We start from the raw sequence: 27,576 nt of genomic DNA, 5'->3' as shown, positions 1-27,576 counted from the left end.
TCAAACAAATAGGTATTTTAAAAGCAAACTGGATCAAACATCTGTCACAGTTTACCTACTATAACTGCTGAACAGAGCTAGAATCGAGGTGTAGTGCTATTCCAAAAAGAAATGTCATGAAACAAGAAGAATTCAACTGAAATAGTAGTCATCTTCACTTTTTGTAGTTAAATCTACAACTTGTACCCCTTTTTGTTTAGCTTCTGGAGGCCGGGAGCGGAAAACCAGTTTTCTTCCCACCTAAAATAAAGCCAGAAAATATAAACCTACTTGTTAAATCAGCATGAAAGTTTTTCCTTGTAAACTTTTTTCTATAATACATACATATTCTGGATTCTTTTAACATGCACACTATCACCATGTTGCAGTATGCCCCTAACCATTTTTACTCAGTATTGGGTACCACTGAGTTCAGTAGGATTTACAGCCTAAGGTTAGAATTGCAGCCTAATATTTTATTTTTTTTAAGCACTTCTACTAACCCTTGTCTTTGGTACTGCAATTGCTCTTTCCAGAGCATGCTTCAGCCGTTCTTCCTGGATTCTCTTCAGTTCTTTCAATTTATCTTCGCGAACTCTTTTAAGAATCAGAGAGAGGGATTATAGGAATTAGAAGACTTTAGTATATTGTGAGAGGGAAGTGTCCACATCATCTCCCTCCAGTGATGTAGCCCTGAATTGTGCCTGTGCTTGTAAAATTCAGCATTACTGTGGTAACAAAAATGAGGGAGCTAGAGACAGTTTTGTGCACAGAATTTCTAAGGGATAAACTAGTTGCAACAACTTTCGCACTGTGAGCAATTGGTGAATTGATTAAAAGTGGCTGATCCGCTTCAATTCTTTCCCTCCTGCTCCAGCCTTAGTCTGAATTGTTGCACTAATGTCTGCCATTTGAATCGAGAGGAAAGCACTGGCGATAACTGTATTGCTAGAAATAGCAGGCCCCAGGGGCCGGGCCTGGATTGACACCTCCATGTCTGCTATTTACCCAGATCCTACGTAATTGCTAAATTATGTGAATGATGTTATGTCTAGTCTGGCCCTAAGAAGGTGGGGCAACTAATAGTCATTTATAAAATACTTATAATACTAGGGTGGGGATGTCCATCTAAACAGAAATCTTTTTCACTTCTTTGTGAAATTCTAATGCCCATAGGCTATAAACTGGTGACTGTTGTCTCAAAAGTTTGGTCCGGAAGATAGTGTTGCAAACTCAGATGTGATTAAGTGATGGGAATACATAACTGGCATACTTCTTTAAGCACTGGCATTAACGTTACCTCTGCCGTCTTTGTTTTGATCGTTGTTTCTCCATAGCTTCAACAGTCTCAAGGTATTCCGGTGGAAGTGTTTCCAACATCTCACACAGTTCTGAAACTCTGATTTCTATTGCTTTCAGCATTTGAAAGGAGGTCATGCTGGATACTTCAATCGTTCCACAGCAAGCCCTATACACCTCTGTTATTTTTTTCTTAAGTGTATTCAGCATTTTATCCTTAAGATTTAAGAAAGGTATTTTATGTAAACCACAGCAAATGCTTACGTTATAGTAAACAAAAACAAAAAGTCTACACTGAAACTTTAAAGTAAGATGAACTTGCAAGCAATATAAAAGATATAACCATTTTCTAAATATAATGTAGACAATTCATTCTACAATCCTAAAAAGTGAAACAGTCCTAAAAATGTGATGGCACTTATTCAGCACGTAAGGCAAAACCATAAGAGAACTGGCAGAATAAGGCACACGGATTGCAATGTTAAGTCAATGCAGTGTTGAGTGTCAAGTAGGATGAAATCTAAGAAAGGCACAAATAAATCTCAATGTGTTTTTGAGCTTTTGGGGGCTCTCCTGGGGGGGAGTGTTTTTACAATACTATAGGGACATAATTCCTGTAGATCCCTCCTCCAAATCATTGTCACTGGAGTACCCTGGGAAAATAACTTGCTGCAGTTAGAAACTAAACCAGCTCAGGGTGCAAGTCAGAACTAGGAGAACCCCCTGAATCACATAGGGAGCTGGTGCACATTCCTGTTTCCAGTATATCCCTACACCACTACTTCTGTGCCCACTTTTGGCACCAGGTAGGATGCCAGTGTTGGGCTCCCTGGTACTGTATCCCCTACCTATACTGGCCCTGGTTCAAACCGCTACACATAGGTAATGTGGTATCACATAGACCAGGCACGTCCAACAGGTAGATCGTGATAGGTGTCTGTGGTAGATCACTGGCTTCCCCCCCAAAGAAAGAAGTTTGGCTCCCCTAAATATTATTGCCCTGTACCCCCAAAAAACTGGGGCTTTCCTCCTCAACAACTTTGAGCTGAACCCCCCAAAAGGTTCACTGCCAGTCTTTTAACTCCGTGAGTAGATCGCAGTCTCTTGGGAGTTGGCCACCCCTGACATAGACAAATTGTGATACTTCTACCCAAGTCGTTAGGGATAGTATTAAACTGAGTTTTACTCAAAGCAGACCGGTTGAAATTAATGACCCTAATTTCAGTGGGTCTACTCTGAGTAAGAGAAGCACAGAATACCACTGGCGCTGTGGTCTTGTATGTAGCCTGTCAATGTTTTTAGAACTGAGAGCTATTCTATGTTATAAAGATTGTATAAACATACAAAATTACCATGGATACTGGATTATAGTCTCCGGAAGAAAACACTTTGATTTTTAATTCCAGTTCAGCACTTTTCTGTTCTTCTTTGATGCGAGCAGCTGTAAGAGCTTTTTTCTCATTTATTATATCATTTATCCTTTTTTCCCTATAAAAAAGGCTGTGAAAAGTTGTAACTAGTATTCATAACTATGTTGTAGATTAGTTTTTCTGTGCAATAACCCACCTCTCATATTCTGGCTGTTCTAGGCAAAGCAGCATTTTTATTCTACAGACTTTAACAGGTTTAATAGGATTTCTGTCTCCCCAGGAAATTCTGAGAATCATAGTTCAGTGATGAAGGACAAAGATCTCTGAGAGCTTGTGCTATTGTTAACCATCCTACTAGATGGTTAACGCTTGTAAGTGGCCTACTTGTATAAACAGAATAGGTTCAAGGGGAGTGAGCTCATTAAAAATCACTCCTCCTTGACTAGAAAAACCATTGTTTTTCTTTTTTTAAAAATTGAAGATACCTGTAAAACAACAGGGACATACTTGTGCAAATGATGTTGATATTGGAGAAAACGTTTAGCATGGAAACACATATATACATCTTAAATAAAAAGATGTAAAAAGACTGATGATGGCATTGAAATTGTTCAGATGCTTTCAACAACAAACTGAAAGTTGAAACGTACTATCCCTCAGCTTGAACACCTACAGTCCCCAGCAGTATTTACCTCCTAGTCACTGAATAAAAAAACCCCGCCTCTCCAATAACGTTGATATTTTCAATATCAATTGCACTATGTTCCACCAATATCCAGTGTCAGAAACTCAGATCTAATCGCCAAATGGCACCTTAAACCTAGGTTACAGTCACCACAATGAAATGTCTAGGTGCCTTTTTTTTGCAATGAAATCTAATAATCATTTCATTTCTATGCTGCTTTATATTTTAAAGAACAGATCTCAAAGCAGTTTGCAAGACATTAAAACATCAAATAAAACAATCCAGAATAAAGCAAATTCAAGCTTCAAGGAAAATTATTTGCAATCTTTCTCTAAGGGACACTTTGCTTTCCCCAGTTACCAGATCCCCACATGGTCACAACTGGACCCACACCAATTGCAAAACACACATGGTGCCTGGCTAATTTCTAACACTGCCAATCTTGTATGCTCCACTATGGAACTAGTCCACGCTGAAGTCTCCTAGAATTGCTGATTGGCTGTTCAAACTGGTCCATTAAGAAGCCATGGGTGTTCTGTTTAAGGCATAGTTAACCCTTGTGCCCTACAGATGTTTAGGGCTATAACTTCCATCAGCCCCAGCAAGCATGGCCAAATCCAGGTTTGTGCAACTGGGTTTGAAGAGTACCATATGGGTTATCTCCGATTTAAGGAATCGGTGTAAAGGCTGCTGCTAAATAACTTGGTGATTTTCTTTTATTCCTGTCTGTGTTGCTTTTCTGCTCTGGCTTTCAGCATGATAAATTGTTTTGTCTATGACTTGCTATGGTGCTTCAGCTGCTACCAACCTCAAGCCTAAACTAATCCATGGTCTTCAGTTGTGGTGGGGAACAGAACATTCCCATCTCATTCCATCAAAGCCACTTCACTCTCCTCTTTCAGAGCCCAGCAAAGCATTTCCTGAATTGATGAGATTTCTGCTACACATTAACTCTACTTCTATTTTTACAAAGTCATGTTAGTTTTCTATATAGTGGCAAACACATTGGTTTCACTAAACAAATATGTAGAAGGGAAGGGGACCCACTTTGTACCTGAGGAGGAACAGAAGTGGCGTATTTCAAAACATTTCACTTTTAAATAACTTACATTCCCTGAACAATGGCGTGTTCTCTCTGCCGTGCGTCTTCTAGTGTTCCACTGAGATCTTGAATATTTTGAAACAGTGATAGATTTTGTTCCTCAAGATGCCTGTACAGCTGAAGCAACTCATCCGGATCTTTGAAATATATCTCTGGTTCCTAATGCAGGAGAAGGAATACTATCGAGTTGCTGAAAAAGGAGTCTCATCAATGCAGTTCTTGATAAAATAAAAATTGTTAAAAATGGGAGGGGGAATTTTTAACACTGCTGCACTAGGTACGACAGATTGCACTTGCCTTGCTACTAAATTTTAACAAAAAAATGTTAAAAATTTATTGTCCAAGTGAAGGCCAATTCACAAGTTCTTTTTCTGCTGCACGTTAATCTCAGAACACTGCCTTGAAGCCAGATTCCCTTATACAAGTCCACAGCATAATTGCAGGTATGAATGTGAGTATGCTAATTCTTGATCTAGAGGGCCAAGAACACTGGAATCTACACTGAAAGTTCCCTTAGGTATGGAGACTACATTTCAACATATGGATGGAATCCATACATGCAGGAATCTTACAGCCATGCTTGCAGCCAGTGGTTACCTCCTAGCAGTTTTGGCCCAGAGGTTGTGAAGATGTACAATTGAATGAAAAGCAACGAAAGGTCCCATTTTTATAGGATGCTGTTGTATTTAACAAAGATTAATTCATCACCTCTTCACTGTCTAGATCTTCAAGTGAAATCTCATCGTCTGAAGAGGCAGAAATACTTTTGTCACTTGAACAGCTGTTATAAAAGGAAAAATTGAGATTTGTGTTTATACATTGAAGTTTGCCGAGTCAGTGATCAGTGGTGGAAGGAATGTTGTGTTCAATAAAATTGAGGCCTTGTTCTTTGTAAGCCCAGGTTTACCAATGTGCAGTGCTCCCAATGATGTTGCAATTCCAACTCCCAGCATTCTCCGCTGACACTCTAGTTCATATGCCAGTAGCCAGGGGGATGATAGATGGGACAGCTGGCGCCCAAGAACGGAATTGTACAACTACTTCCATATGCTCCAAAGGGATTAGCGCTTCTCTTTCTTGAAGAGAAGCTCTTTATGTTACATCTACAACCCGAAACGGAGGGAACTTTTAAAAGCAGTTAAATTTCGTAGCGTACCTTGCTAGCGATCTTTTTCTCCCTTCCATTGATAATCTTTTGTTCAGTGATATTCTCGATGCCCTCTTAAAAAACCTGTAGTCTCCTCCTTCAAAAATTGACAGTCTGTATTACTACCTTTATTCAGCAACAGGGTTATAAGAACTATATTACATATCTTACGTTATTTTCATTAATATTGGAGTGCCTATGCTATGGCCATCCAGATTTTGCTGGGTTACAATTCCTAATTGTCCCTACTGACCATGCTGGGTGGGGCTGATCTGAACTGGAGTCCAGCAACATCTGTAGGGCCACAGCTTAGCCAACCCATGCCTTATATTAAAGACAGGGTGTGGAGCTGCATGAGAGAGGCACTGCCTTAAAGAAAGACATCAGGATCCGGCATACAAGTATTCGTTGTGCAGCTTGTGCCTGATAAACTTTGCCCAAATGAACTGTTGCCTGTATTCAGAACTAGAAAGGCATCCTTACCACTAGCATTTACCATTGGGGGGGGGGGAGGTAAGGGCGTGGGGGTATTTTGTCTGCCTTAACTTCTTTCGTCCTGTCATTTCTTATATATCACTTCCTGAGTTTTGCTTAGATAAGAGGTGGTCCCTGATCCCATTTGCCATAGTGTGAGTGGCTGAAATTCCTTATTGCCTTCCTTCGGCTACTCTCTGTGCAAGCTCCAGTCAACACTTGAATTACAGAGCAGAAGCTTCCCTGGTGGAAAGAGCAATGTATTTCCCCAAACTGTTGCTGTGAAGATGGGCAATGGGAGGCGTATGATTCACAGCACACAATTTAAGGCTCTTAGATCATATACAGCTGGGACACAATCCAATTCTCAATATACCGTATATACGTGAGTATAAGCCGACTTTTCCAGCCCATTTTTTGGGCTGAAAAAGCCGCCCTCGGCTTATACTCAGGTGAACCGGGCGGATGCAGAGGGACAAGTGGCAAGAAAGGGATCCTTTCTTGCTGCTTGTCTCCCCTGCCCTGCCGATCCCCCATCTGTGCCTGCTCTCTGATCCCTCGTCCTGTGCCTGCTCTGCGCAAGGCATCGGGGAGGGAAAAGCGGGGAGAAAGTGCTCCTCGATGCTTTTTCCTCTCCGATGCCTTGCACAGAGCAGTCACTGCTCTGTGCGAGGATCGCCTCCTCCTCCCGTCCCTTCTCCCCGAAGGGGAACAGAGGAAGCGACGGGGGCAGCGGGAACAGGAGGAGGACAAGTATCGAGCAGGCGTGCGAGCCGGCTCAGCCCCAGAGAGCCTGTTGCTTTTGCCCCCATCCCATCCCAGCTCAGTCCGCCATAGAAACTGCCCACCCTGAAACTACCCACCCCTGAAACCTTCCCAGAATCTGCTCCCTTAATTCCTCCCTGAATATGCCCCCTCCCCCTGAGCCCTCCCTGTAAAGAGACCCTTTCTTTCCAAGCCTTCCCTCTTAACCCCTGCCCATCCCAGCTCTGCCCACCCTAGAAACTGCCCACCCTGAAACTTTCCCAGAATATGCCCCCTTGCCTCTCATGCCCTCCCTAAATATGCCCCACCCACCCTGAAACCTTCCCAGAATCTGCCCCCTTCCCCCTTAATCCATTCCAGAATATTCCCCTTGCCCCCTGAAATGTACCCACAATATGCCCCCTTACCCCCTGAGCCCTCCCTGTAAGAGACCCTTTCTTTCCAAGCCTTTTATTGGTATTTATTTTTATTTTTGAAATTTACCAGTAGCTGCTGCATTTCCCACCCTCGGCTTATACTTAAGTCAATAAGTTTTCCCAGTTTTTTGTGGTCAAATTAGGTGCCTCGGCTTATATTTGCGTCGGCTTATACTCACGTATATACGGTACTTTGGTGGCGGCGGGTGGGATGAATTAGAGAAGCCCTGGTATTCCATCACAAGCCCAAATATGTGTCTCTCTCTGAATACTTTCCCAATGATGGTATGCCAGCAGAACGTCACAGATATACCAGTACTACTACATACTGGCAGAGTGGCCAAAATGTAGTGGGGAGGGGGTAACTGATCCCATCCCCGACACTGGCATAACATTGTGCCAACTTCAGAAGTGGTGATGGGCAATCAAAAGCTGCATACAGAAGTTAGAGGGGAAAGCTCCATTGCCTGCCCCATTTCTGACTGCCCTGGCAATGGTGGATAAGGCATTTGGTGGAATCTTTAGTCCAGGCGTCGGCAAGGTTCACCGGCCATGGGCCAGAACAATCCCACAGAAATCGTCCTTGGGCCAGACTGGCGCAGCGCAATGCCAGAAATCGCATCTGCGCATGCCAAGACACTGAAAATTGCACCTGCACAGACGCGATTTCCGGTATCTGCAAGTGCGCAGACACAATTTCCGGCACTGCTCGCTGAGTCCCTGCACCATGCTGTGTGCGGGGGAATTCACCGAGTGAGCGGCTTGGTTCGGGGCGGCTCATGGGCCGGTAAAACGGTCTTTGTGGGCTGCATCCGGTCCATGGGCCACACGTTGCCGACCCCTGCTCTAGCCACTACACACCACTGTGGCTCTTGCAGCCCTTGCTCCATTCATAATACGGTCCTGCCTGGAATATCTGGTGCAGGCAAAGATGATATTCCTACAAGAAAGTCCTCCTTCCCATTGGCTCCTCTCCTTACCTTGGCTTTTCTGATGGTCTTTCTTCACATCAGTTTCAGAAAAAACTATTGACGTTGATCGTGAAGGTAGCATTTTCTTGGGATGGTGTTGCCCTTTGGCATGTCCCCATTTGTCTAAAGACATGGTTCAAACAGCACAGAAATATTTGGTAGTAAGTAACTGACAGGCTATCTATGTACACCAGCTTTCTAAATCCAAACCAGAGTAGGTCACACCCACACCATACATTTAAAGCACTCATGGTTTAACAGTCATGGCTTCCCTCAAAAAAATCCCAGAACTTTAATTTGTTAAGACAGTTGTTAGCAAGCTCTGACAGAGTTACAACTACCAGTGCATTTAATAAACTACTGAACTAGATAGAACAAATGGTCTAACTTGGCATAATAAGGCACATCCTTCGAATACCAGAGCCAAACTGATAGTGAGGAGTGGGCAAGGAGGGAAAGGAAGGAAGGAGCAAGGTTCACAGAGAGCAGAGACACCACTGTGAGGTAAAAGTTGGAGGGAAACAGTACAATAGACACAAAACAAAGGCTAGAACGTTTTTTTTAAAAATAAATAAATCTCTCTACCACGAGGTAAAAGATGAGAAAAACCAAGGCTCCAAAAAAACAACAACAACCAGTCACACCCAACCTTCACTGACTCTAGGCAGGACTGGTCAGTCCCTGAGGTGGAAGAGAAGGTAGAAAGCTAACAAGGACTGCCATCCCATCAGTTGGGAATGTCTAGTTTGCATCATCCAGCAAACTAGAATACTGCTTCACTGGTCTGCACTTTATACATCAATGGAGCAGATATGGGAACAACATTGATCCTTAGACATTGTTTCTCAGTTTCCACTCTGGGAGAATTGAAAAAAGGGGAAATGAAGTGTCTTCTAACATGCAGGGGCACAGTGCAATATAAGTTTCTAGTGGACAGTACCAAAATGACATACTTAATTTTTGGCGTAATATGAAAGAAGTAGACATCTTGGTTTTCTCACGAGAAGGAAAAGAAAGCAAAGACTTTGAAACTTCTCTTTTATCCTTTTTCAATAGCTTCTTTTTTGCCATCTGTTGTTCTTGCCACTCTTTAGGAGACACACTCAACAAAAAAGCTTCGTAGGATAAATACAGTCTCAGATTATCTTCACTGTTTGCAATTTCACTGCAGACATTAAAGGATGATAGTTTATATGCAAGCAGGCAGTCATATTTTAGTGAAGTACAGCAGCCAAATGTTATAAAGAAAATAAACTGACATTATTGTAATAATGCAAAAGCAAATGAACAATAGTTTTTTCAATTATGGGAGTCACATTAAAGTTTGTTTGATCTTAAAATTTTGAGCTATAATGCTAACTCTAAGTCTGTATATATATACACACACACACACACACACTGTATATATGTACACACACACATACACACACACATACACACACACAATTTATTTCTCTACCTGCTGTTTGTGTGCGGAGTGGCAGCAGCGTGCAACAATATTGTGTGTTAGTGTTTGAATTCTATTATTTTGAAAGTATTGGATCCATAGCTATCCTGCCTACAAGAGGTATTTTCCATTCAGAGAAGGGCTTTGACATATTATGTGCAAGCCTTGAGCAATAAAAAAAGAATAAATGCATAACTAGTATTTCGCTTGTGCAAGCTGCAGTATAAAAACTGCTATAGAAGTTATCCCATATCTGACTTCTTGTAGTTTGAAAACCAATTAGGAACTGCACTAAGAAGTGTTGAGTAAGTAAATGACTTACACATAGATATATAAACACCCTGCAAGCAAATCAAGATAACCACTTCCCCAAAAAAAACCTGGCAGCAGCCTAGGTTATGCTTTGCTAAATATGTGAAATAAAGAACTCACCTTTTAAGAGAGAACAGCTCATTCATTGCTGACTTCACTTCCGCTGTCACCTCCATTTTAGCTTTTGCTTCCTGAGTTGCACTAAAAATAATATAGATGTTGTAATTCTGGGTGCATATAGGCAGATTTTAAAATAGAAACACATTTTTCTGCCTGCACCCCCCAGAAAATAGGTGAACAGTCTTGTTTGCTTTTGTCCACAAGTAGCACAAATCTGCAATCACTCTGAAAACCAGTTTCAAACTGTTACCTTAGTAATCAGTGCATCACAAAACCAATGAACATTTTCAGACTGACGAATTATTCCGCCAGTGACAGTCACTCACACCTTGCACAGCACATTTAAAAACCTCTCAATGTCAGTATAGAAACTTGCAGCCATAAGAATCAACCAGAAATTCCTCACCTCTTAAAATTCAACAGATACATATCTAGAGGAAATAACATTAGAAAATGAAGCAAACACCAACCCATCTCGTCAAAACGATTCTGCCCAAGCTTGAGGTAGAGACCCTGCTCTCTCCCACCAAAACTTGTAACACCCTCCCTGCTGACACCCATTCATCTTGCCCTCTCCCTGCACACAGATGGTTACTGAAAACCAAACTATTCAAGTGAGCTGCTAACATTTGGATGAACTGCTGTTTAATATATATATATATAATTAGTCTGATGCCGTTGTCAGTTCCTTATTTGTAGGTACGGTATAATGACACACACACCCCCAATTCATTATTCTTAGGTATATTGGCAACAACTGGGGCAGAGACATCACATTTCGACAACTACATCAGCAAAAAGTAATCTCTGGTCAGACATGATGCTGGGATCTGATGGGGACAATCTAGTGGCAGAGTAGAATGATCTGGGGTGGTCGAAAGCCAGGTTTCTTACTTGTGAGCGTACTAGCAAAAAAAGAAAACACTGGCTGGGTCACATCATGCTTGAAGAATGTCTGCTACAGCGATACAGTGGGCCCACGTGGCCTTCCTGTTCTTTACAATGGCTACCGGGGCAGCCTGTGTCAGCACATTTGCGTGGGAAGGTAGGAGGGCACAAACAGGACTACCAAGCCCTGTGAGAATTCTCCGTGTGCAGGCCCTGCAGTCAAACCATCTAGCTTGTTATTAATAATAGAAATTGCAACAAAGTGTCTAACGTTTTAAGAGCATCAACAGAACGTCTGTCGTTTTCTTTGAGAAACTCATCAAATGCTACTGTATCTTCTTCTAATTTTGTTTCTGCGAGTTTGGCCCTCCTCTCTTCTTCTGATATAATTTCCTCCAGCTTGGATATGGTGCGTTGTTTCGTTTTAACCGCGTACTGGGAAGAGGAAACATTGCAAAAGGTTACCGGTAAGCACAAAAGGATCTTCGTATTCAAGCGCCTTGCAAAGCTGAATGCCATTCCAACAGCAAAATGGGCTATGCAAGGCCTGGTCGCAACTCTTTCAGATTATTACCCTGAAGGCTTTTTGATCGAGCATTCTCATCCTAACAGCAATACTGTAAAGTTAATAGTCCTATCAGACAGCTAGCGCATGCTACAGAGAAACCATATTCTCATTAACTTAACTTAAAGGCAAATCGGGGTTTATGGAATCTGGGTTTTTAGTCAGAAACTTTTTTTCTGTCTTCCCTTGGGCAGGTTTATTATGCTGTTAATTGTGCATGGGGTCAGAATGGAATACTCAGGCTTATTCACTAAACCAATATAATTAGTCAGGACACTAAATAGTAAATATTGAAGGGATAGTTGAGAATTAAGACAGTGAGTCCAAACAAAATCAGTGCCATATAGCCACCATGTTTAGCGCTCGATTGCTTTGATTTAGTGATCTGTTCTGAACTAAACAGAAATGTTCCAGTGTATAGCTGAAGCTCCTGTAACTAGAACTTTCCCATTTTTTAAGTGCACCAACTACAAGAAACAAAATGGTTACCTCCAGTAGAAACAACTCTTTCTGTTCACTGATGTAATCTGTTACAGACTGCTTATCACTCTGAATACCTTTAAGACAGTTAGAATTGTTAGATTCCATCTTCAAACCTCTGCAATTTGTAGGTTTAAATAAACATAATGTGTACTAATTTATAAACAATATTTGAAGTATAACCATATTTCCAGACATTATGTGGGTATCTTAGATTCACTAGTTTTGCATACTATCTCAATTTGGACCCAATGCCAAACCATGGTTGCGTGGCGAGACCCCGCAGCTGCCCTCTCGAGGATGAAATATGGTTAACCATGGTTAACGAACCTATGATTTGATGTGATACCTGAATCAATGAACCATGGTTTGTGATGAGTCAGCAAACTAGAATCAGAAACAGGTTTGCCATGATATTTGAATTGACAAACCATAGCTACAGCTGCTGCTCTGGCTCTAAGGTGCAGGAATCTAGAAACAAAAGTGCTGAAAATGAAAGCAGACAAAACATGATTTTTCAGATGGTTTGGGTTCTAAACCACAGTTGGCACAAACATGATTTGGCATGAGGACTTAAATGTGTCACTGAAACATCATTTAATAATGAAATAAAAGAAAAAAGGACAATACTATATTATCACAAGTTGTGGACCTTCTTTTGAATTTAAATATATATCTTAAATTATGACCTGTACTACAGGTCCTATAGTATATAAATTTATCTATAAACCAGTTAATCACAAGATCCTGCATATGAATAGTTGAAAATTCTTGGTAAATACAAGATCTGGTAAACTCAGATTTATATTTTTGTAACTCATTTCTCAGTGAGAGATTTCACTTTCTTGGGTTCCATGATCACTGCAGATGGTGACAGCAGTCACGAAATTAGAAGACGCCTGCTTCTTGGGAGAAAAGCAATGACAAACCTAGACAGCATCTTAAAAAGCAAAGACATCACCTTGCCGACAAAGGTCCGTATAGAACATTTGGTTTTCCCAGTAGTAATGTACGGAAGTGAGAGCTGGACCATCAAGAAGGCTGATCGCCGAAGAATTGATGCTTTTGAATTATGGTGCTGGAGAGACTCTTGAGAGTCCCATGGACTGCAAGAAGATCAAACCTATCCATTCTCAAGGAAATCAGCCCTGAGTGCTCACTAGAAGGACAGATCCTGAAGTTGAGGCTCCAGTACTTTGGCCACCTCATGAGAAGAGAAGACTCCCTGGAAAAGACCCTGATGTTGGGAAAGATGGAGGGCACAAGGAGAAGGGGACGACAGAGGATGAGATGGTTGGACAGTGTTCTCAAAGCTACTAACATGAGTTTGGCCAAACTGCGGGAGGCAGTGAAGGATAGGCGTGCCTGGCATGCTCTGGTCCATGGGGTCACGAAGAGTCGGACACGACTGAACGACTGAACAACAACAACAACAACAACTCATTTTACTCACACTTTGCAAAAGCAAGAGTCCAGTCCAGAGCAGAAGTCTCTTTCTCTATTTCTTGTTTTGTTTCTCGTTCAATGGCTTCTTCCAGCTTTTTGAGAGCCTTTCGAGACCTAGCTCTTGATGAAAATGTGCTCTTTTCATGCACCTTCAGATCGTGTTGAGCTGCTCTAACCTGAAATTGAAATCCATGTTATCTAGCTTTTGAGAAAGGTAATCTCTTCTCTCATTTAAACTTCACACTTAACTGAACTAGATGAGACACCCAAGACCCATGATTGGAACAACTAAGTGATGTATGAAAGCAGACATGGGGGAGGAAAAAATGGATCAAAGTCACCATGCTGGGTGTGGGTGTGTGAACTCTTCTTCACACATCATTTCACTGACTGAAAAGGCTCTAAGTTATGCAAGTCCAAACAAATGTGAACTTTGAATGATGCCAGAAGCTAAATGACAGCCAATACAACAGGCCAAAATTTTGTTTAATATGTTTTCTAATTCCAAGCCCTCAAAGTTGCAGCTTCTGAACAATTTTTGAGGATGCTAAGGGGTGTGTGTGTGTGTGTGTGTGTGTGTGTGTGACTATGAGTGAATGCATGTACACATGAGTGTGGGCATTTCACCCAAAAGAGTGAGCCTCATGCAAAAAATAAAAATAAAAATTAGCCACCCATACACATCCAGTTAACAGATTTACATGCTTAGAAGAGCTTATCTCATAACATTGTTTTACAGTTGTTGCCATTATATGAATTACAGTGGTACCTTGTTTACGAACTTAATCCATTCCAGAAGTCCGTTCTTAAACCAAGGCGTGCTTTCCCATAGCAGCAGGGGACTCAATTTACAAATGGAACACACTCAACAGGAAGCGGAATATGTTCTGCTTCCAAGGCAAAGTTCACACACAAAAAAAACTACTTCCAGGTTTGCAGCGTTCTTAATCCAAGTTGTTCATAAACTAAGCTGTTCTTAAACCAAGGTACCACTGTATTGGGAGAAGTATGTACTATCTCTACACAAAACTACCATTCTGTCCCAATTTTCCAACCTAAAAGGGCAAATGTTTTAAATAACAAATAATACATGAAGGTATAGGAATTCTACCAGAAAAAGTGCCTTATAAACTAAGAGCCTCTAGAGGGCAAAAAGCGTAAATTTCTGTTTGGTTGTGTTCTGCATTATCTACGAAAACAATAAAATCAAACTGCTCTCCCGGCCTTTAAATGGCTATGGATGAGTCAAAATAAGAATCTGTAGAGCTTCACAAACCCTTGGAAAATAAGGGATCTCCGTGTTAATTGAGTCTTTAAAAATGTTTTAGACTTGTTATAATTTCTATTATACTAAAAGTCTGGAAGGTATTACTGATACCTCTGGCCCACTTTTGTGTCTCTGCTCTGATATTTCTGTTTCCTGTGGTATTTTCATTTTCATTTATGCTTGATTTTTTCATTTAATGAGAATTTGAAAAATAAAAATAAACAACTGATGAAAACAATTACAATGGCAACTATAGTCAATTATATATTTGACAATTGGAAATACATACCTTTTCTTTTTCTGTGCACTCAATATCTCTATAAAGATGTATTTCAGCAGCCATGGCTTTGAAAGGGTTCTTTGGTTTGCCATCTTGCCACATAAAATATGAAAGAAAATACTGTTGGTTTTCTAATACCATTTAGCAATATTAGCATTCAAATCCCAGCCCCCCCCCCCCCCATGATCCCAAACCATTAAAAATGGCAAATCTCAACTCAAGGAAAAACCAGCTAAAGAGTTATCGAGCAGGAATGAGAATGGTTTTTGATTTTCATTCATCACTTCTGTGAGTTTCCCACATCCCTTTAAAAGAAAAAAAAGCATAAAATGATATATATATTATCTGTTCTGGGAGCACTTTGTGCTGAAGTTTATGGCTGCTTTATATTTACCGGTAAGTACCAGACTAGCCGTCAAAGGCACCTAGGAATTCCATGCCAGTGAGTGCCTGGAATTCCAAGCAGTAAAAGTCAATGAGCAGATGTCTCTTCTCTTCTGCCAACCTGCTTGTTTTCCACGTTCCCGGCAGAGAAAGGAAAGTCTCTTCCTCCGCAACCAGCAAAGAAGCACATCAGGCTGGCAGAGAAGGAACAGAGCACATTCTTCCTCCTTGCCCTGGAAGAAGGCAAATATTTTTCTTAGCCTGCCGTTTCCACGCTTCCTCCGCTCTGGCCAGCATAGAAGCGAGCACAGTGTACTAGGCTTTTGGCAGGTTAGTAAAAAAAAAAGTGTGCGGGGCAGTAACTTCTGTGAGCTTAATTTAAAATGAGTTATGGAGCAGAAATTTAATAAGTGAACAATTTAAATACATGTGCCATGTGTAGAACGATGGGTAAGAAAACAAACACAAATCACTGCCCGCAGCAGCAGTGATGCACGTCGAGGGACAAAGTGGTAGTGATGCTCTTCTAGTGATGGTGCTGTACTAGTTGGACCACGGATAGGGATGTGGTGATAGTCAGATGGGGGGGGGAGTTCTGGGTTGGCAGCATTACCCCTAGAAGGTGCATGTGCTCATGTGGGGCTGTTGCTGCCAACCTGGAGGTTCCTGACATCACTCCATTCTGGAAAGTGCAATCCTGCAGCCAGAAGGGTGCCACTTCACTCTTGCATAATGCAGAAGTATCCAAGGTCATCCTATTTAGGGGAACTCCTAGATGCACCAAGCATGTGTAGGGCCATCCTGAACTTCTTGGTCTGCCATCGCTTGCATTATAAAGATCATCGCCTCCACATCTGAATACCTCATTAGAGTTGGGTCCAATGCATGCCCAGATACCACGCAGAGCCCATTACAGATTTCACTGTTTCCCCCATGTTCAGGATGTTGATTTTCTGGAGCCCCTGACAGTTCAACCTACAGTTTCTAAAGCTATTTGATATTTTGAATTACCCATAGAAATTTTTGATCCCAAACACTGTGTTGAAGCCATCTCCATACTTTAACACCCTCCCGAGATCTAGAAAGAAACATAATTGCAAGAAAGTTTAAAATCACAGTTGCTTTTTAGCTGTTTGAAAATTCAATACAGGGATAAACAACAGCATGAACAAAGGCAAATGACTGTTTAATCTGACAAAATTCAGCAGTAGTTGAATGAAACAAAGAGACAGCATATAAATTTAAGATATATTGCATGAATGTGAAATTTGCTAGACAGAGATGTTAGATCAGTAAAACATTTTCACATTTATCTGCCTGTGTATTATAATGAATATTTATTGCCTTCAAGGTAATGCTAAATTACCATTGGGGTGGGGGAGAAGGGACTACACAGCAAATAAATGGGGAAGCTGGACAATGCCCCCCTCCACTTCCAATGTTACATTTCCTTAGCTTTGTTTTAAATGAGGCGCAATGGGAAATGGCCATAGACATGCATCTATATGACAATAGACGCTGATATAACCTTTTTCTTCTGAGAGAAAATAAAAAAGCAAGCTTTGGGCTCACACATGTGTCTTCTACTGTACACAGTTTTCCTTGGATGACATCCCATTTTAGTCAGAACAGACTCATTAAAATCAATGGCCTTAAGTCCACTTATTTCACTGGGGTTGCTCTGAGGAAATAATATATGTACCAGTACAACCCTTCATTTGTTCTTTGAAATCTCTCTCAACCTATTATTCATAGCCAGATCTATAGAAGGTTATGGACAGCAGGTTCAAAGAGTTATTTTATTTTGGGTACACTGAATAAAATTTCGCCCACGACTGTGCGGGTGTGTGTAAATACATAAGCAATCAATCCGCGGAATGTAATAAAGGCGAAGTTGCCTTGATGCATGTGCAGAGCGCTAGATGTGACGCGCAGCTAGTTTCCGCTTCTGAGATGAGGTCTAAAGGTTTCCGGAGGAGAAAGTGACTTCTTCCAGGTAAGCTGGTAGCACCTGTTGTTGTTTTTTTAATTATTTATGTGTGGGGGTTTTGTTTTTGTTTTGCAAAAACAGCGGTTGCATCCCAAACCTTCCCAAATGCAGCTCCTGCCCTTTCTTCGAGGTTTGACTTCCTCCTTACCGGGGAGCGCTCGGGCAGTCGGAGGAGGTAGCTAAAGACATGCGAGAGCCGCCACCGCAGCAACGGCGCCTCCCGGACTGTGAAAGGCGGTTGGGGAGAAGAGGCCCCCCGGCAGCGCGAGGCGGGAAGCAAACGCCGCTCAGCTCCGGCGCAGCTCCGCCTACCCCTGCGCGGGGCCGCGCGCGCCTTGGCGGCTCCCTAGGGTCTTGGCGAGACTTTTCTTCGCGCCATCCCAAACACGTGCAGAATGTTATTGTACGGTAAAGTAATTGCCATCTACTTTCATATTCCTCCCCCCCCCCCAAAAAAAAACCCTAGCCCAAAATTAAAGATTTTAAGCTTTTCCTGACGTATGGCAAGCCTAGTTTTTTACTGCCCGATGCAAATTTATCTCAGGCTCTTCCGATTGCAATCAAGCACGCTTCACACCTTGACATGTGACCCACCAGCTGAACCTTATTGCAGCCTCCCCCAAGCTGATGCCCGGCCGCCACTGGGATGTTTTTGATACTTGCGTCATCCTTGGTCATTTGCCATTCTGGCTGCAGTTGATGGGAGCATCATTTGGACTATTGGGGTGCATTAAAAACGAGATTCCCCTACCTGTAATTGAAATAGTTAGGGTCCATTCTGTATAACCACCTCAGGAATGCACCACCTCATTTTGAATTCTGTACAGTCCAAGCCCCCGCCCCACTCTTTGTGTGTTTGCTTGTTGTGGGTGAAAACTGCCAACTAAGAGAAATTATGACGATTCCAGAGGGAAAGAGAAAGACCTTGCCCTGGAAAACTCGTGAGCATTCTCCCTGCCCTGCTGAGGCTGTCTGGGTCAGTCCCAGACTTTCCAAGCTCTTTTGTATCTCTCTGGAAAGAGCAACATGGCTGGTGAGTATAAGCTCCTGCTTGAAGGCGCCCAACAGCTGGTGCTTGTCTGCACCAAAGGTGAGAAATACCTCCTGGAAGCTGGCATGCAACATCTGGCCGTGCTGGAAAACGGCAGCGTGGTGATTGGCAAGTAAGTTAATCTCCCGGGAGGAGGGGGGTTGCTTGCTGGGGGGGGGGGGAGTCTGTCCAGCAGAAACTCTCTCCAATAGGAAGGTTTTTGTTAGTTTGTTTTTGTATTGACCTTCTCTAACGACAGGAAAATAAACGAAGTTTTTACAGAAAAAAATAAAACAAAATTATTTTCTGTCTCTCTTCAGACAGTCACCAGCTGACCAGAACGGTACTCTTGAAATAAACAAAACGATTCACTTTCTTATAGCCGATGAACTAAGTAGTTAGTTACTTTGGATCAGAATCAATGTGACAGTTAATGAATTTTAATTTCCTGAGGAATCCAACAATGGTAACAAATAACTTACTAAAGAAGACATTGGTTTAAATTTTAAGCACACTTGCTTCAGAAAAGAATTTATTCTGTCTCACCTGCCTTGAAAGTAATGGTAAGCGTTTCGGTCTGTTTATTTTCAGAGATGGTTGTATAAAGGCTGTGGGCGACTCAAGAGCCATTCGCAAGCAATTTTCAGGAGCATCTTTTGAAAAAATCATTGATTGTTCAGGGAAATGCATCTTACCAGGTTGGTGTCTAGTATTTCAGAGTTCAACACACCAAGCAGAAAGATGCAATATTTGCATAGGCAGAGATTCTCAGCTTCAGTTAGTCAAACATCCTCTGAATTATTTTCCTTTGGAATAAAATGTGATGGCTCCCCTTTAGCACACAAGTGGGGACAAGGAGCTGGGGAGCTTCTGAAGAAAATAAGTATTGACTGTGTACTATAGCTCTGTGTGTGGTAAACTACACTTCCCATGATTCTTTGTGGGAGGGGTGTGCTTTAAACATATGGTGTGTACATAGCCATTAGCCTGGATTTTGAGAGGCTTAAGTCTATGACCCTACTGCTTTCCAAAGTGCTGTTTGATCTAGCATGGACAAGGATAGCCCCACGCAATTTGCTAGTAATGGGTATGCTGAATCAGTACAACTAGCCACTGAAGTTTAAGCAAAGCAATTACATCCACAAATCTTTCAGGGTGACCTTCAGTTGCTGCCTCACAGTCTCTCCCAGCCTAACATTCTAAATTCCTAAATTCCTACCTCACAGGGTTGATGTGAAGATAAAGGGGAAGGGCCTTCATACGCTTTGCTGAGTTTCTTGCAGGAAAGGTGCAATTTAACAGATCCTGATCCTGCTTTGGTGCATGTCAATAGCAGTACTGCACGCAGAAGTTAAGCATCTGATGTTCTCTCTCTCTCTTTTTATTGTTTGCCTGGTGGAAGTGAGGGGTGGAGAAAATGTCTGTTGCCCAATGTTTGCATTTCAGGCAGCTTTTGAAGGCACAGGGTCAATGACATAAAATAAAAGACCAAGCTCCCATCTGGAAGCATTTCAGTCAAAATTCCAGGAAATCTCAAGAGAAAGAGTATGCGAAGAGTCCTGCTGAATCTGATTTCAGGTCTGGGTTTCTCTCGGAAGCCAGCCCAATACAATGAAGCAGCCCTCAAAGCAGAAAGTGGCATATGTGCCCCCCCTTCTTCTTCTTTTCATCATCACAACAACCCTGTGGTGTATGTTAGCCAGAGGGATGGTGAACGACCCAGTGAGCTTTATGTCTGACTGGGAATTTGAACCCTGGTTTCCCAGGACCTAGTCCAGTGCTCTAACCACTACACCACACTAGCTCATAATAGCATTTTATATACTGAAGGATCATGCTTTTTGATAATGTTCCTCCAAGGACACATAGATAAAATTATTAACTGCTAATGTTTCCTGATTCTGTTTCCTAGTGGATATGTTTGAGATTGTGCAGTTTGCTGTGTTCGTTTGTTTTTGTTTGTTTGTTTTAAAAAACAGGTCTGGTAGATGCACACACACATCCTGTATGGGCTGGTGACAGAGTCCATGAGTTTGCGATGAAGGTAAACTTACATAATTGGAAAGGCTTTCTTTTACCTCCATCTACCTTCCCTTACTGTAGATGAAAGTTTCCATAAAGTCTCTTCTTCTGTAAAAAGCACAAATGCCTTCATTCCAGCCCCTTCTCTGATGCAAATTGATCTCTAATAAGAACATAGGAAGGAATCTGCCTTATGTAGAACCAGACCATTGGCTCATTTAGCTCAGTAGTGTCTAATGTGACCATCATTGTTTCTCCATGGTTTCAGAAAGGGTTGTCTCTACTGGGAGAGGCTAGGAATTCAACCTGGAAACTTTTGCATTCAAAGCAACTGTTCTGCCACTGAGCTGTGATCCTTCCGCTACCAGGGCACTTTTGGAGAGCCATTGGACTACTGGGATTTCATTGCATGAGGGGTATAGTTTGCCCATGAACGCATGTTTAACAGATAACTTTGTTTTAAAGTTGGCAGGAGCTTCCTATATGGATATTCATCAAGCAGGAGGAGGGATACATTTCACCGTGGAGCACACTCGGAATGCCTTAGAAGATGAGCTCTTCAGCAGCTTCAGACACCGGCTGCTACGCATGCTCAGAGCAGGCTCCACTTTGGTCGAATGCAAAAGTGGATATGGGTTAAACCTGGAAACGGAAGTTAAGATGCTGAGAGTGATTGAACGGGCTCGGCAGGAATTGGACATAGGCATTTCCTCTACTTACTGCGGAGCTCATTCTGTTCCTAAGTAATGTACCTATTCTGTCTTGTCATTTTAAGCGCTGCGCTAGAACACAATTGAAGATTAATTGGGTCACTCATTGAACAGTTCTTCTGCAAAACAGAACATACCTAATTCTTGCAGTGTTTCTGTTTGCCATCTACTATTAGAGTGATGTGTGGAAATGCCCCAAGAGAGAGTATTCAAGCATAATGAACACTGAGGAAGAGTGGAAAGCCTGAGGTGTGCCTGACATTTCCTGTAAAGCATCTGAGGGAGAAGAATTATTATTAATTAATTCAGATGTGACGGAGGAGAACACAGCGAGAGGAAGTTTAAGGCACCACTTGCGTTTGCAGTTTTACCCTAACCTCTTTCGAAATCAGCCGGAACATAGAAAGGGAATCTTGAATAATTTGACTTAAAAGAGAAAGGTATTGGTTAAGGGGGAAATAAATCCTTGCCCCAGTCCAGCTATTTCTCACAGTTGGGGAATGGCCCTTTAAACAACTAAGTTATCCACAAAGGGCCAGAGTCTGCTCCCCCTCCAGATTGGTGTTTTATGTGGGTGTATCCTGCATCATAGGGACCCAGGTGGCGCTGTGGGTTAAACCACAGAGTCTAGGGCTTGCTGATCAGAAGGTCGGCAGTTCGAATCCCTGCCACGGGGTGAGCTCCCGTTGCTCGGTCCCAGCTCCTGCCCACCTAGCAGTTCAAAAGCACATTAAAGTGCAAGTAGATAAATAGGGACCGCTCCAGCGGGAAGGTAAACGGCGTTTCCGTGCGCTGCTCTGGTTCGCCAGAAGCGGCTTTGTCATGCTGGCCACATGACCCGGAAGCTGTCTGTGGACAAACGCCGGCTCCCTCGGCCTATAGAGCGAGATGAGCACCGCAACCCCAGAGTCGGACACGACTGGACCTGATGGTCAGGGGTCCCTTTACCTTTACCTTATCCTGCATCATATTCTTAGCATAATAATAGTGCATTAGTCGTGGGTTTATTCTGCTTTAGTTTGTGCTTCAATGGTTTCCCACATTGCTATCCAGGCCAAAAATAAATGAGAACATTTGTGATGTAAAATTTTAAAGGATTTTTATATGGGATATGCACTGCTTAGAAGTGAAACAGTGAGACCACCCCAAAACATGTGCAGGCCACATGAAAACTTAATCTTCTGGTTTTTGTTGCATTGTCTGTTGAATAGGGGGAAAAGTGCTATTGAAGCCACAGATGACATTGTTAGCGTCCACCTTCCTAAACTGAAGCAACTGGAGCTTAATGGTGAAATTCATATTGACAATATAGATGTTTTCTGTGAGAAGGGAGTCTTTGATCTGCCTTCGACCCGAAGAATTCTTCAGGCTGGGAAAGATTTAGGGTTACAGATCAACTTCCATGGGGATGAACTGCATCCAATGAAAAGCGCTGAGGTACTTATATTGATACATTACATAATTTTATTTGTAGGTCAGCTTTCCACAGCTCAAACCATGCCCTAGGCCAGGCATAGGCGAACTCGGCCCTCTAGATATTTTGGGACTACAACTCCCATCATCCCAAGCTAACAGGACCAGTGGTCAGGTATGATGGGAATTGTAGTCTCAAAACATCTGGAGGGCCGAGTTTGCCTATGCCTGCCCTAGGCAGCTTACAACATGAAAAATACATACTACAACATAACCAAAATAGTAATAAACAATAAATAAAACATTAACAACACACATAACCAAACTGAATAATTACCACACAAATCACAACAAAATATAAAGATACAAAAAAACCTCACCCAACAGCAACAGGCCCCAAAAAGCAACAACACCCCACCCCAAGAATCTGTTCAGCAGCCTCAGCTTTTGTAGCTGGAGTAAATCAGGGCCCTGCCCCCCAGGCCAGGTGGAAAAAGACCTGCAAGGCAGGGAACAGGTCTTCCAGCACTCACAGCCATGGTGGTTGTCTTCACTGAAGAAAAAAATCTTACACGAATTCTGATTTGGGCTTAGCGTATTGGAAGCAGCACGGCACAGTTATTTATTTCTGCAGTAAGCTAAAAGAAAACGTGAGGTTGATGAGTTAGCGAGATGGACTTTCTGACCTTTGTTTTTTTACATCCATTCAAACATTGACTTTGCTTATCTTTTCCTTGTGATGTAAAATAAAAAGAGGAGCATCTGACGACCTCTTTCATTAGTGGTAACATTGCTAGATACGCATACACACATTTTAATAGTTAATGTTTGTATCTTTAATATCTTGCATGGAGGACATTTGTTTCACCAGTGGCAATTACAATGTATTTATAACTAATATTTCTATAGTATTTTTCTTATTTATTTATTTATTTTACTATTCGTACCTGGCCCACCTTACTGGGTTGCCCCAGCCACTCTGTCAAGACAGGATGAACAAACCCGATGCTGGAGGGGATTTGGAAGTGTCATAGTTATCCCTCTTCCCAGCCCTGCCTGCTCCCACTGGGTGGGGAGCTGTATCATTTATAAATGCCTCAATGCTCCTTCCCAGGCAGGTGGAAGCTGCTACTGGCGGTAACCAGTGGTAACCCCTGAAATAGGGTGTTTCAGGGCAGTGAAGTGGCTGTGCTGAGCATGCACAGGATCTGCTGGATCCTGAGCCAGACCTGCTGCTGTCACATGATGGTACCAGGCATGATCCAAGCCTCTTTGCTGCATGGGCTGTTGCAGCAAATAGATTTCTCCCCAACCCTCCTTTCCATTCTGACTGGTGTGAGTAGCGGGGCTCTGGTTACACTGCTGCTTTAAGCCCCACTTCAATCTAGATTGAAAGCAGCAAGTTGAAGATGAGCATAAATTATTCTGGGTTGAGGAGAACTGCATTTTTGTGCTATATAAAAAGGTTGTTGTGTGTGCAGCCTTACGGATAAGGGAGGTTCTTATGTGACTAACTTTTAATTCAAACCTTGCCTTGGCATCTGTTTAGCTTGGAGCTGAACTAGGAGCTCAGGCTGTCAGTCATCTAGAAGAAATCAGCGATGAAGGTATTGCTGCAATGGCCCAGGCAAAGTGTGCAGCTGTCCTGTTACCAACCACTGCCTATATACTGAGGTAATCATAATTCTAATATGTATTGCTAGGCTGTATTTTACTGTCATTTGCTATGCCTTTGGGAAAATACCGGAATGTATTATCTTTTGAAAGAATGCATTCACTGAACAACTGCTGTTAAGAGTGGTTCTCCAAGCCTGCAAAAAGTTGCCGGTCTTTTAGTGGAGCCAATGGAGATGCTCTGCAGTTCAATCTCTCTCCCTCCTGATGGGATAGCTGCTGATAGGTGACAATTTAGGGAGGAGCCTAATGGAGCTGGTCTCTTAACAGAGCTAATGGAGAGACCTACAGTCTCATCTCTCTCTTTTCATATCTCCCTCTCCTGGATTCTGATAGAATCATACAATATTGCTGAAGTGGTTTGCTGCATTTTACATTGCAATTCAAATGGTAGTAACCATTGTTTTGTTGTTTTTTACTTTGCAGATTAAAGCAGCCTCAAGCTAGAAAAATGTTAAAAGAAGGAGTGATTGTTGCTCTTGGCAGTGATTTTAACCCAAATGCTTATTGCTGTTCCATGGTAAGATGTTTCTTTAGAGCAGACGCAAAATTAATGTTAATTTTCTTCTGTCAGTTTGAGCGTCAGGTTTGGAGCCTTGATTCCTTGGGAATGCTATTTAATTGTCTGTACTAGCAGGACAGTTGAGTAGACCACGTGAATTTAAATAGACACACTATTGAATTCACACATGAACTCTGGCCACTGAAAAGCAGCTTCTGCTTGGAGCAGATGGTTATCAAGCAGGATATTGGCTTTCAGCACAGATAATCCCAGTCTTTCTTGCAGACATGAGCCCTAGGGACAGCAGAAACAAGCATACTCATTCCACATCGACATGCGCATCACCTTTCCATTCATTTGTCAACTTGTAGACGTTCGCTGCTCTGGTTCGCCAGAAGTGGCTTAGTCATGCTGGGCACATGACCCGGAAGCTGTCTGCAGACAAATGCCGGCTGCCTCGGCCTATAGAGTGAGATGAGCGCCACAACCCCAGAGTCATCTGCGACTGGACCTAACGGTCAGGGGTACCTTTATCTTTATCTTTAGAGGGAAACTGTCTGCAGCAGAGGCTTTCTGCGCTTGTGGAGTCCACCCACTCATTTTTAAAACCTTGAGGAACCAGGATTCTCAAAAGTCCATGGAATTTGTTCTCCAGATCACAGAAGGCAACAGGGAGCTAGCGAGTTTGCCTCCACAGCCCCACCTGCAGTTAGAACAGCTGAAGAACGTTACAGTTAAATTAATTTTACCTGTCACAGTGAACTCAGGCTTTCAGATGGCATGGCAATGGCTGACAGACTGTTGGTTTCTATGCTCCTACGTTGTAACTTCAGGCTTAACTACTTCTCTCTTATTAGCTCATGGTTATGCACCTGGCCTGTGTAAACATGAAGTTGTCCATGAAAGAGGCTTTAGCTGCTGCCACCATCAATGCGGCTTTTGCTCTTGGGAAATCGCACATGCATGGCTCCATAGAAACTGGCAAGCAAGGAGACCTCATTATCATCAACTCACCAAGGTGAGGATGCAAATAGCTCTGAAAGGCCTAACTAATGCTCTGCATAAGCTGGAATGAAAATCTAACATTCGGAATAAATTAAATGCATCATGCAGTTTGGGCTGCAATGTTTGGGACATTATGATGAGCAATAATTACTCAATCCAAGTGCAGTATTCGAGTCTTCTCCCAATACAGAACATGTTGACCAGACGTAAAGGGAAACCTCAATCCTTTTTTTTTTTTTTAAAGTCATACTTTTATATGCTTTTAAAATCCCAGTTCAGACTTTTTTCAGTCTTTCTTATAGCCATGTCAGTTGAAAGTTGTTCGTTAAAAATAAACATTGAATTGTTCAGGAAACAATTTCTGGCACCATGCCAGAGTCCAAATTTCATATCATCTATAGTTGCAAACTAAACATATCATCAGTTTTTGTTATTTATTTAAACTGATCTATATTTTCAAGTATGTTTTAATGTTGATGCACTTGTCAGTTTTAGATTTATTTGTGTTTATTGTGCTTTTTAATATGCCACGAGTCACCTTGAGTGGGCTGTGCCCCCAAAAGAAGGCATATAAATAAATGACTACAAACATTCACAATGTCTTTACAAAACAGGCATATGAATTGATAGCAGTTGGCTCCTGCTTTCTATTAATGGTTCAACACATTATGTTTTAAAACACATGATGCTTTAAAACACTCCTCCTGCCACATTCCTGATGTTGAAGGTGATGTTATGTGTGGGGCAGTTACAAAAGAACCACCAGGAGCTTAATGTGAGCTCCCAATTATTCTTTCTGCAAGCTTGGCTCCCTGCTGATGATCACTGCCATGTAACCCTTGTGCAGCTGAAGGACTTACTATCTCAATTTAGAAGAAACTGTTTTGATTCAAACTGCTTCCTCCAAATACAGCATTTCTTCCACTGCAGAGGTAAAATTGTTTTGTTTGGAGGACCCAAACTGACTTCAATGGGGGTCCCTGTAACTGCCAATCAACAGTTACAGTGATTGAGCTCCTTTGAAATTTTGCAGGTGTCAATCACCTGATGCTATCTGGTGGTTGTCTAGTGATCAGTCCCACCCACCTGTCAAAGTTTGCCTATGGAGAGTGAGGAATTAGGGATCCATCCCACCAGCTAGATCCAGTTCCCCCGCCCCCTGCTATAAAAGATACTGCTGCATGCCAGTTTTAAGTTATCAAGTTTAATTGATAATAGCATATAACTCTGGTATATGAAACAACAAAAATCCCTATTGTGCACCTAGGGCCAAATGGGCAAAGAGGCATGGTTGACACTATTCTGCCTGTACTGTTTATTTACTTTGAACATGCAGCTTATCTCTCATGCTTTCTATTTTAGTCCTATGCACATGAGAGATTGGTTTTTTTTCTTCTAAAATATAATTGTAACCTTTTTAAAATCTTTAGATGGGAACACTTGATTTACCAGTTTGGCGGCCATCAAGAACTGATTGAATACGTAATTGTTAAAGGAAAAGTTGTTTATCAAAACGACAGTGTTCTGGGCTACTGAGGAATTCCAGAAAGAAGAAATACAGCAGTTGCCAGACTCCCTGAAGCAAACACGGGATGATAATCAGCAGGGTCTCACATCTATAAGATCATACTTCCTTACTGGTCAAAGCTCAATAATTTCACCGGTTTTTATTTTAGTTCTTTCTTTGTATTTGCATGAGGAACACTAGGCCATATTCATCTGCCTGGTAGTTTCATGGCACACTAGAAAATAAACCTACATGTATGCAAACAATTAACTGGTTTTTTTTTCATTAATGAAGGTCCTCTTGTATAAAGAAACCAAAGCTCTGCA

At 42.1% G+C, this 27,576-nt stretch overlaps 2 protein-coding genes across 4 annotated transcripts; one reads left to right on the top strand and one right to left on the bottom strand.

Moving 5' to 3' along the window:
• Positions 1-78: 78 nt before the first annotated feature.
• CCDC38 (coiled-coil domain containing 38) lies at positions 79-19,038 on the bottom strand. 3 transcript variants are annotated; one of them, XM_033161452.1, is made up of 16 exons: positions 18,964-19,038; positions 16,409-16,475; positions 15,023-15,105; positions 13,474-13,642; positions 12,030-12,097; positions 11,247-11,410; positions 10,088-10,168; positions 9,162-9,373; positions 8,218-8,331; positions 5,592-5,679; positions 5,144-5,216; positions 4,443-4,594; positions 2,631-2,778; positions 1,280-1,494; positions 483-576; positions 79-240 (listed from the first exon to the last, which is right to left on the bottom strand). In XM_033161452.1, exons 2-16 carry the CDS (start codon positions 16,452-16,454, stop codon positions 133-135), a joined length of 1,815 nt encoding a protein of 604 aa, XP_033017343.1. In that variant the 5' UTR covers positions 16,455-16,475; positions 18,964-19,038; the 3' UTR covers positions 79-132. The 3 variants fall into 3 exon arrangements, with proteins under 3 accessions (XP_033017343.1, XP_033017342.1, XP_033017344.1); XM_033161451.1 differs by lacking the exon at positions 18,964-19,038 and adding an exon at positions 17,536-17,655; XM_033161453.1 differs by lacking the exon at positions 18,964-19,038 and adding an exon at positions 17,536-17,654 and having other exon boundaries at positions 80-240; positions 2,631-2,766.
• AMDHD1 (amidohydrolase domain containing 1) lies at positions 18,316-27,516 on the top strand. Its single transcript, XM_033161454.1, has 9 exons — positions 18,316-18,550; positions 19,009-19,115; positions 20,397-20,461; positions 20,905-21,182; positions 22,361-22,586; positions 24,112-24,236; positions 24,663-24,756; positions 25,596-25,756; positions 27,174-27,516. Exons 1-9 carry the CDS (start codon positions 18,414-18,416, stop codon positions 27,277-27,279), a joined length of 1,299 nt encoding a protein of 432 aa, XP_033017345.1. The 5' UTR covers positions 18,316-18,413; the 3' UTR covers positions 27,280-27,516.
• The last annotated feature ends 60 nt before the right edge of the window (positions 27,517-27,576 follow it).

Source organism: Lacerta agilis, chromosome 10, assembly GCF_009819535.1.
Source record: "Lacerta agilis isolate rLacAgi1 chromosome 10, rLacAgi1.pri, whole genome shotgun sequence".
NCBI lineage: Eukaryota > Metazoa > Chordata > Lepidosauria > Squamata > Lacertidae > Lacerta > Lacerta agilis.
This window is presented reverse-complemented; position numbering and strand designations above follow the sequence as displayed.

Bases quoted from the DNA above. Each gene is read 5' to 3' on its own strand.
- CCDC38 (XM_033161452.1), bottom strand. From the start codon at position 16,454: ATGGAGATGGCTTCAACACAGTGTTTGGGATCAAAAATTTCTATGG. The intron at 9,374-10,087 runs GTGAGTTCTTTA...TAATGTCTGCAG, and splicing joins GAGCTGTTCTCTCTTAAAAG to TGAAATTGCAAACAGTGAAG. The intron at 577-1,279 runs GTAACGTTAATG...GATTCTTAAAAG, and splicing joins TCAAAACAAAGACGGCAGAG to AGTTCGCGAAGATAAATTGA.
- AMDHD1 (XM_033161454.1), top strand. From the start codon at position 18,414: ATGGCTGGTGAGTATAAGCTCCTGCTTGAAGGCGCCCAACAGCTGGTG. The intron at 24,237-24,662 runs GTAATCATAATT...TTTACTTTGCAG, and splicing joins ACCACTGCCTATATACTGAG to ATTAAAGCAGCCTCAAGCTA. The intron at 25,757-27,173 runs GTGAGGATGCAA...TAAAATCTTTAG, and splicing joins ATTATCATCAACTCACCAAG to ATGGGAACACTTGATTTACC.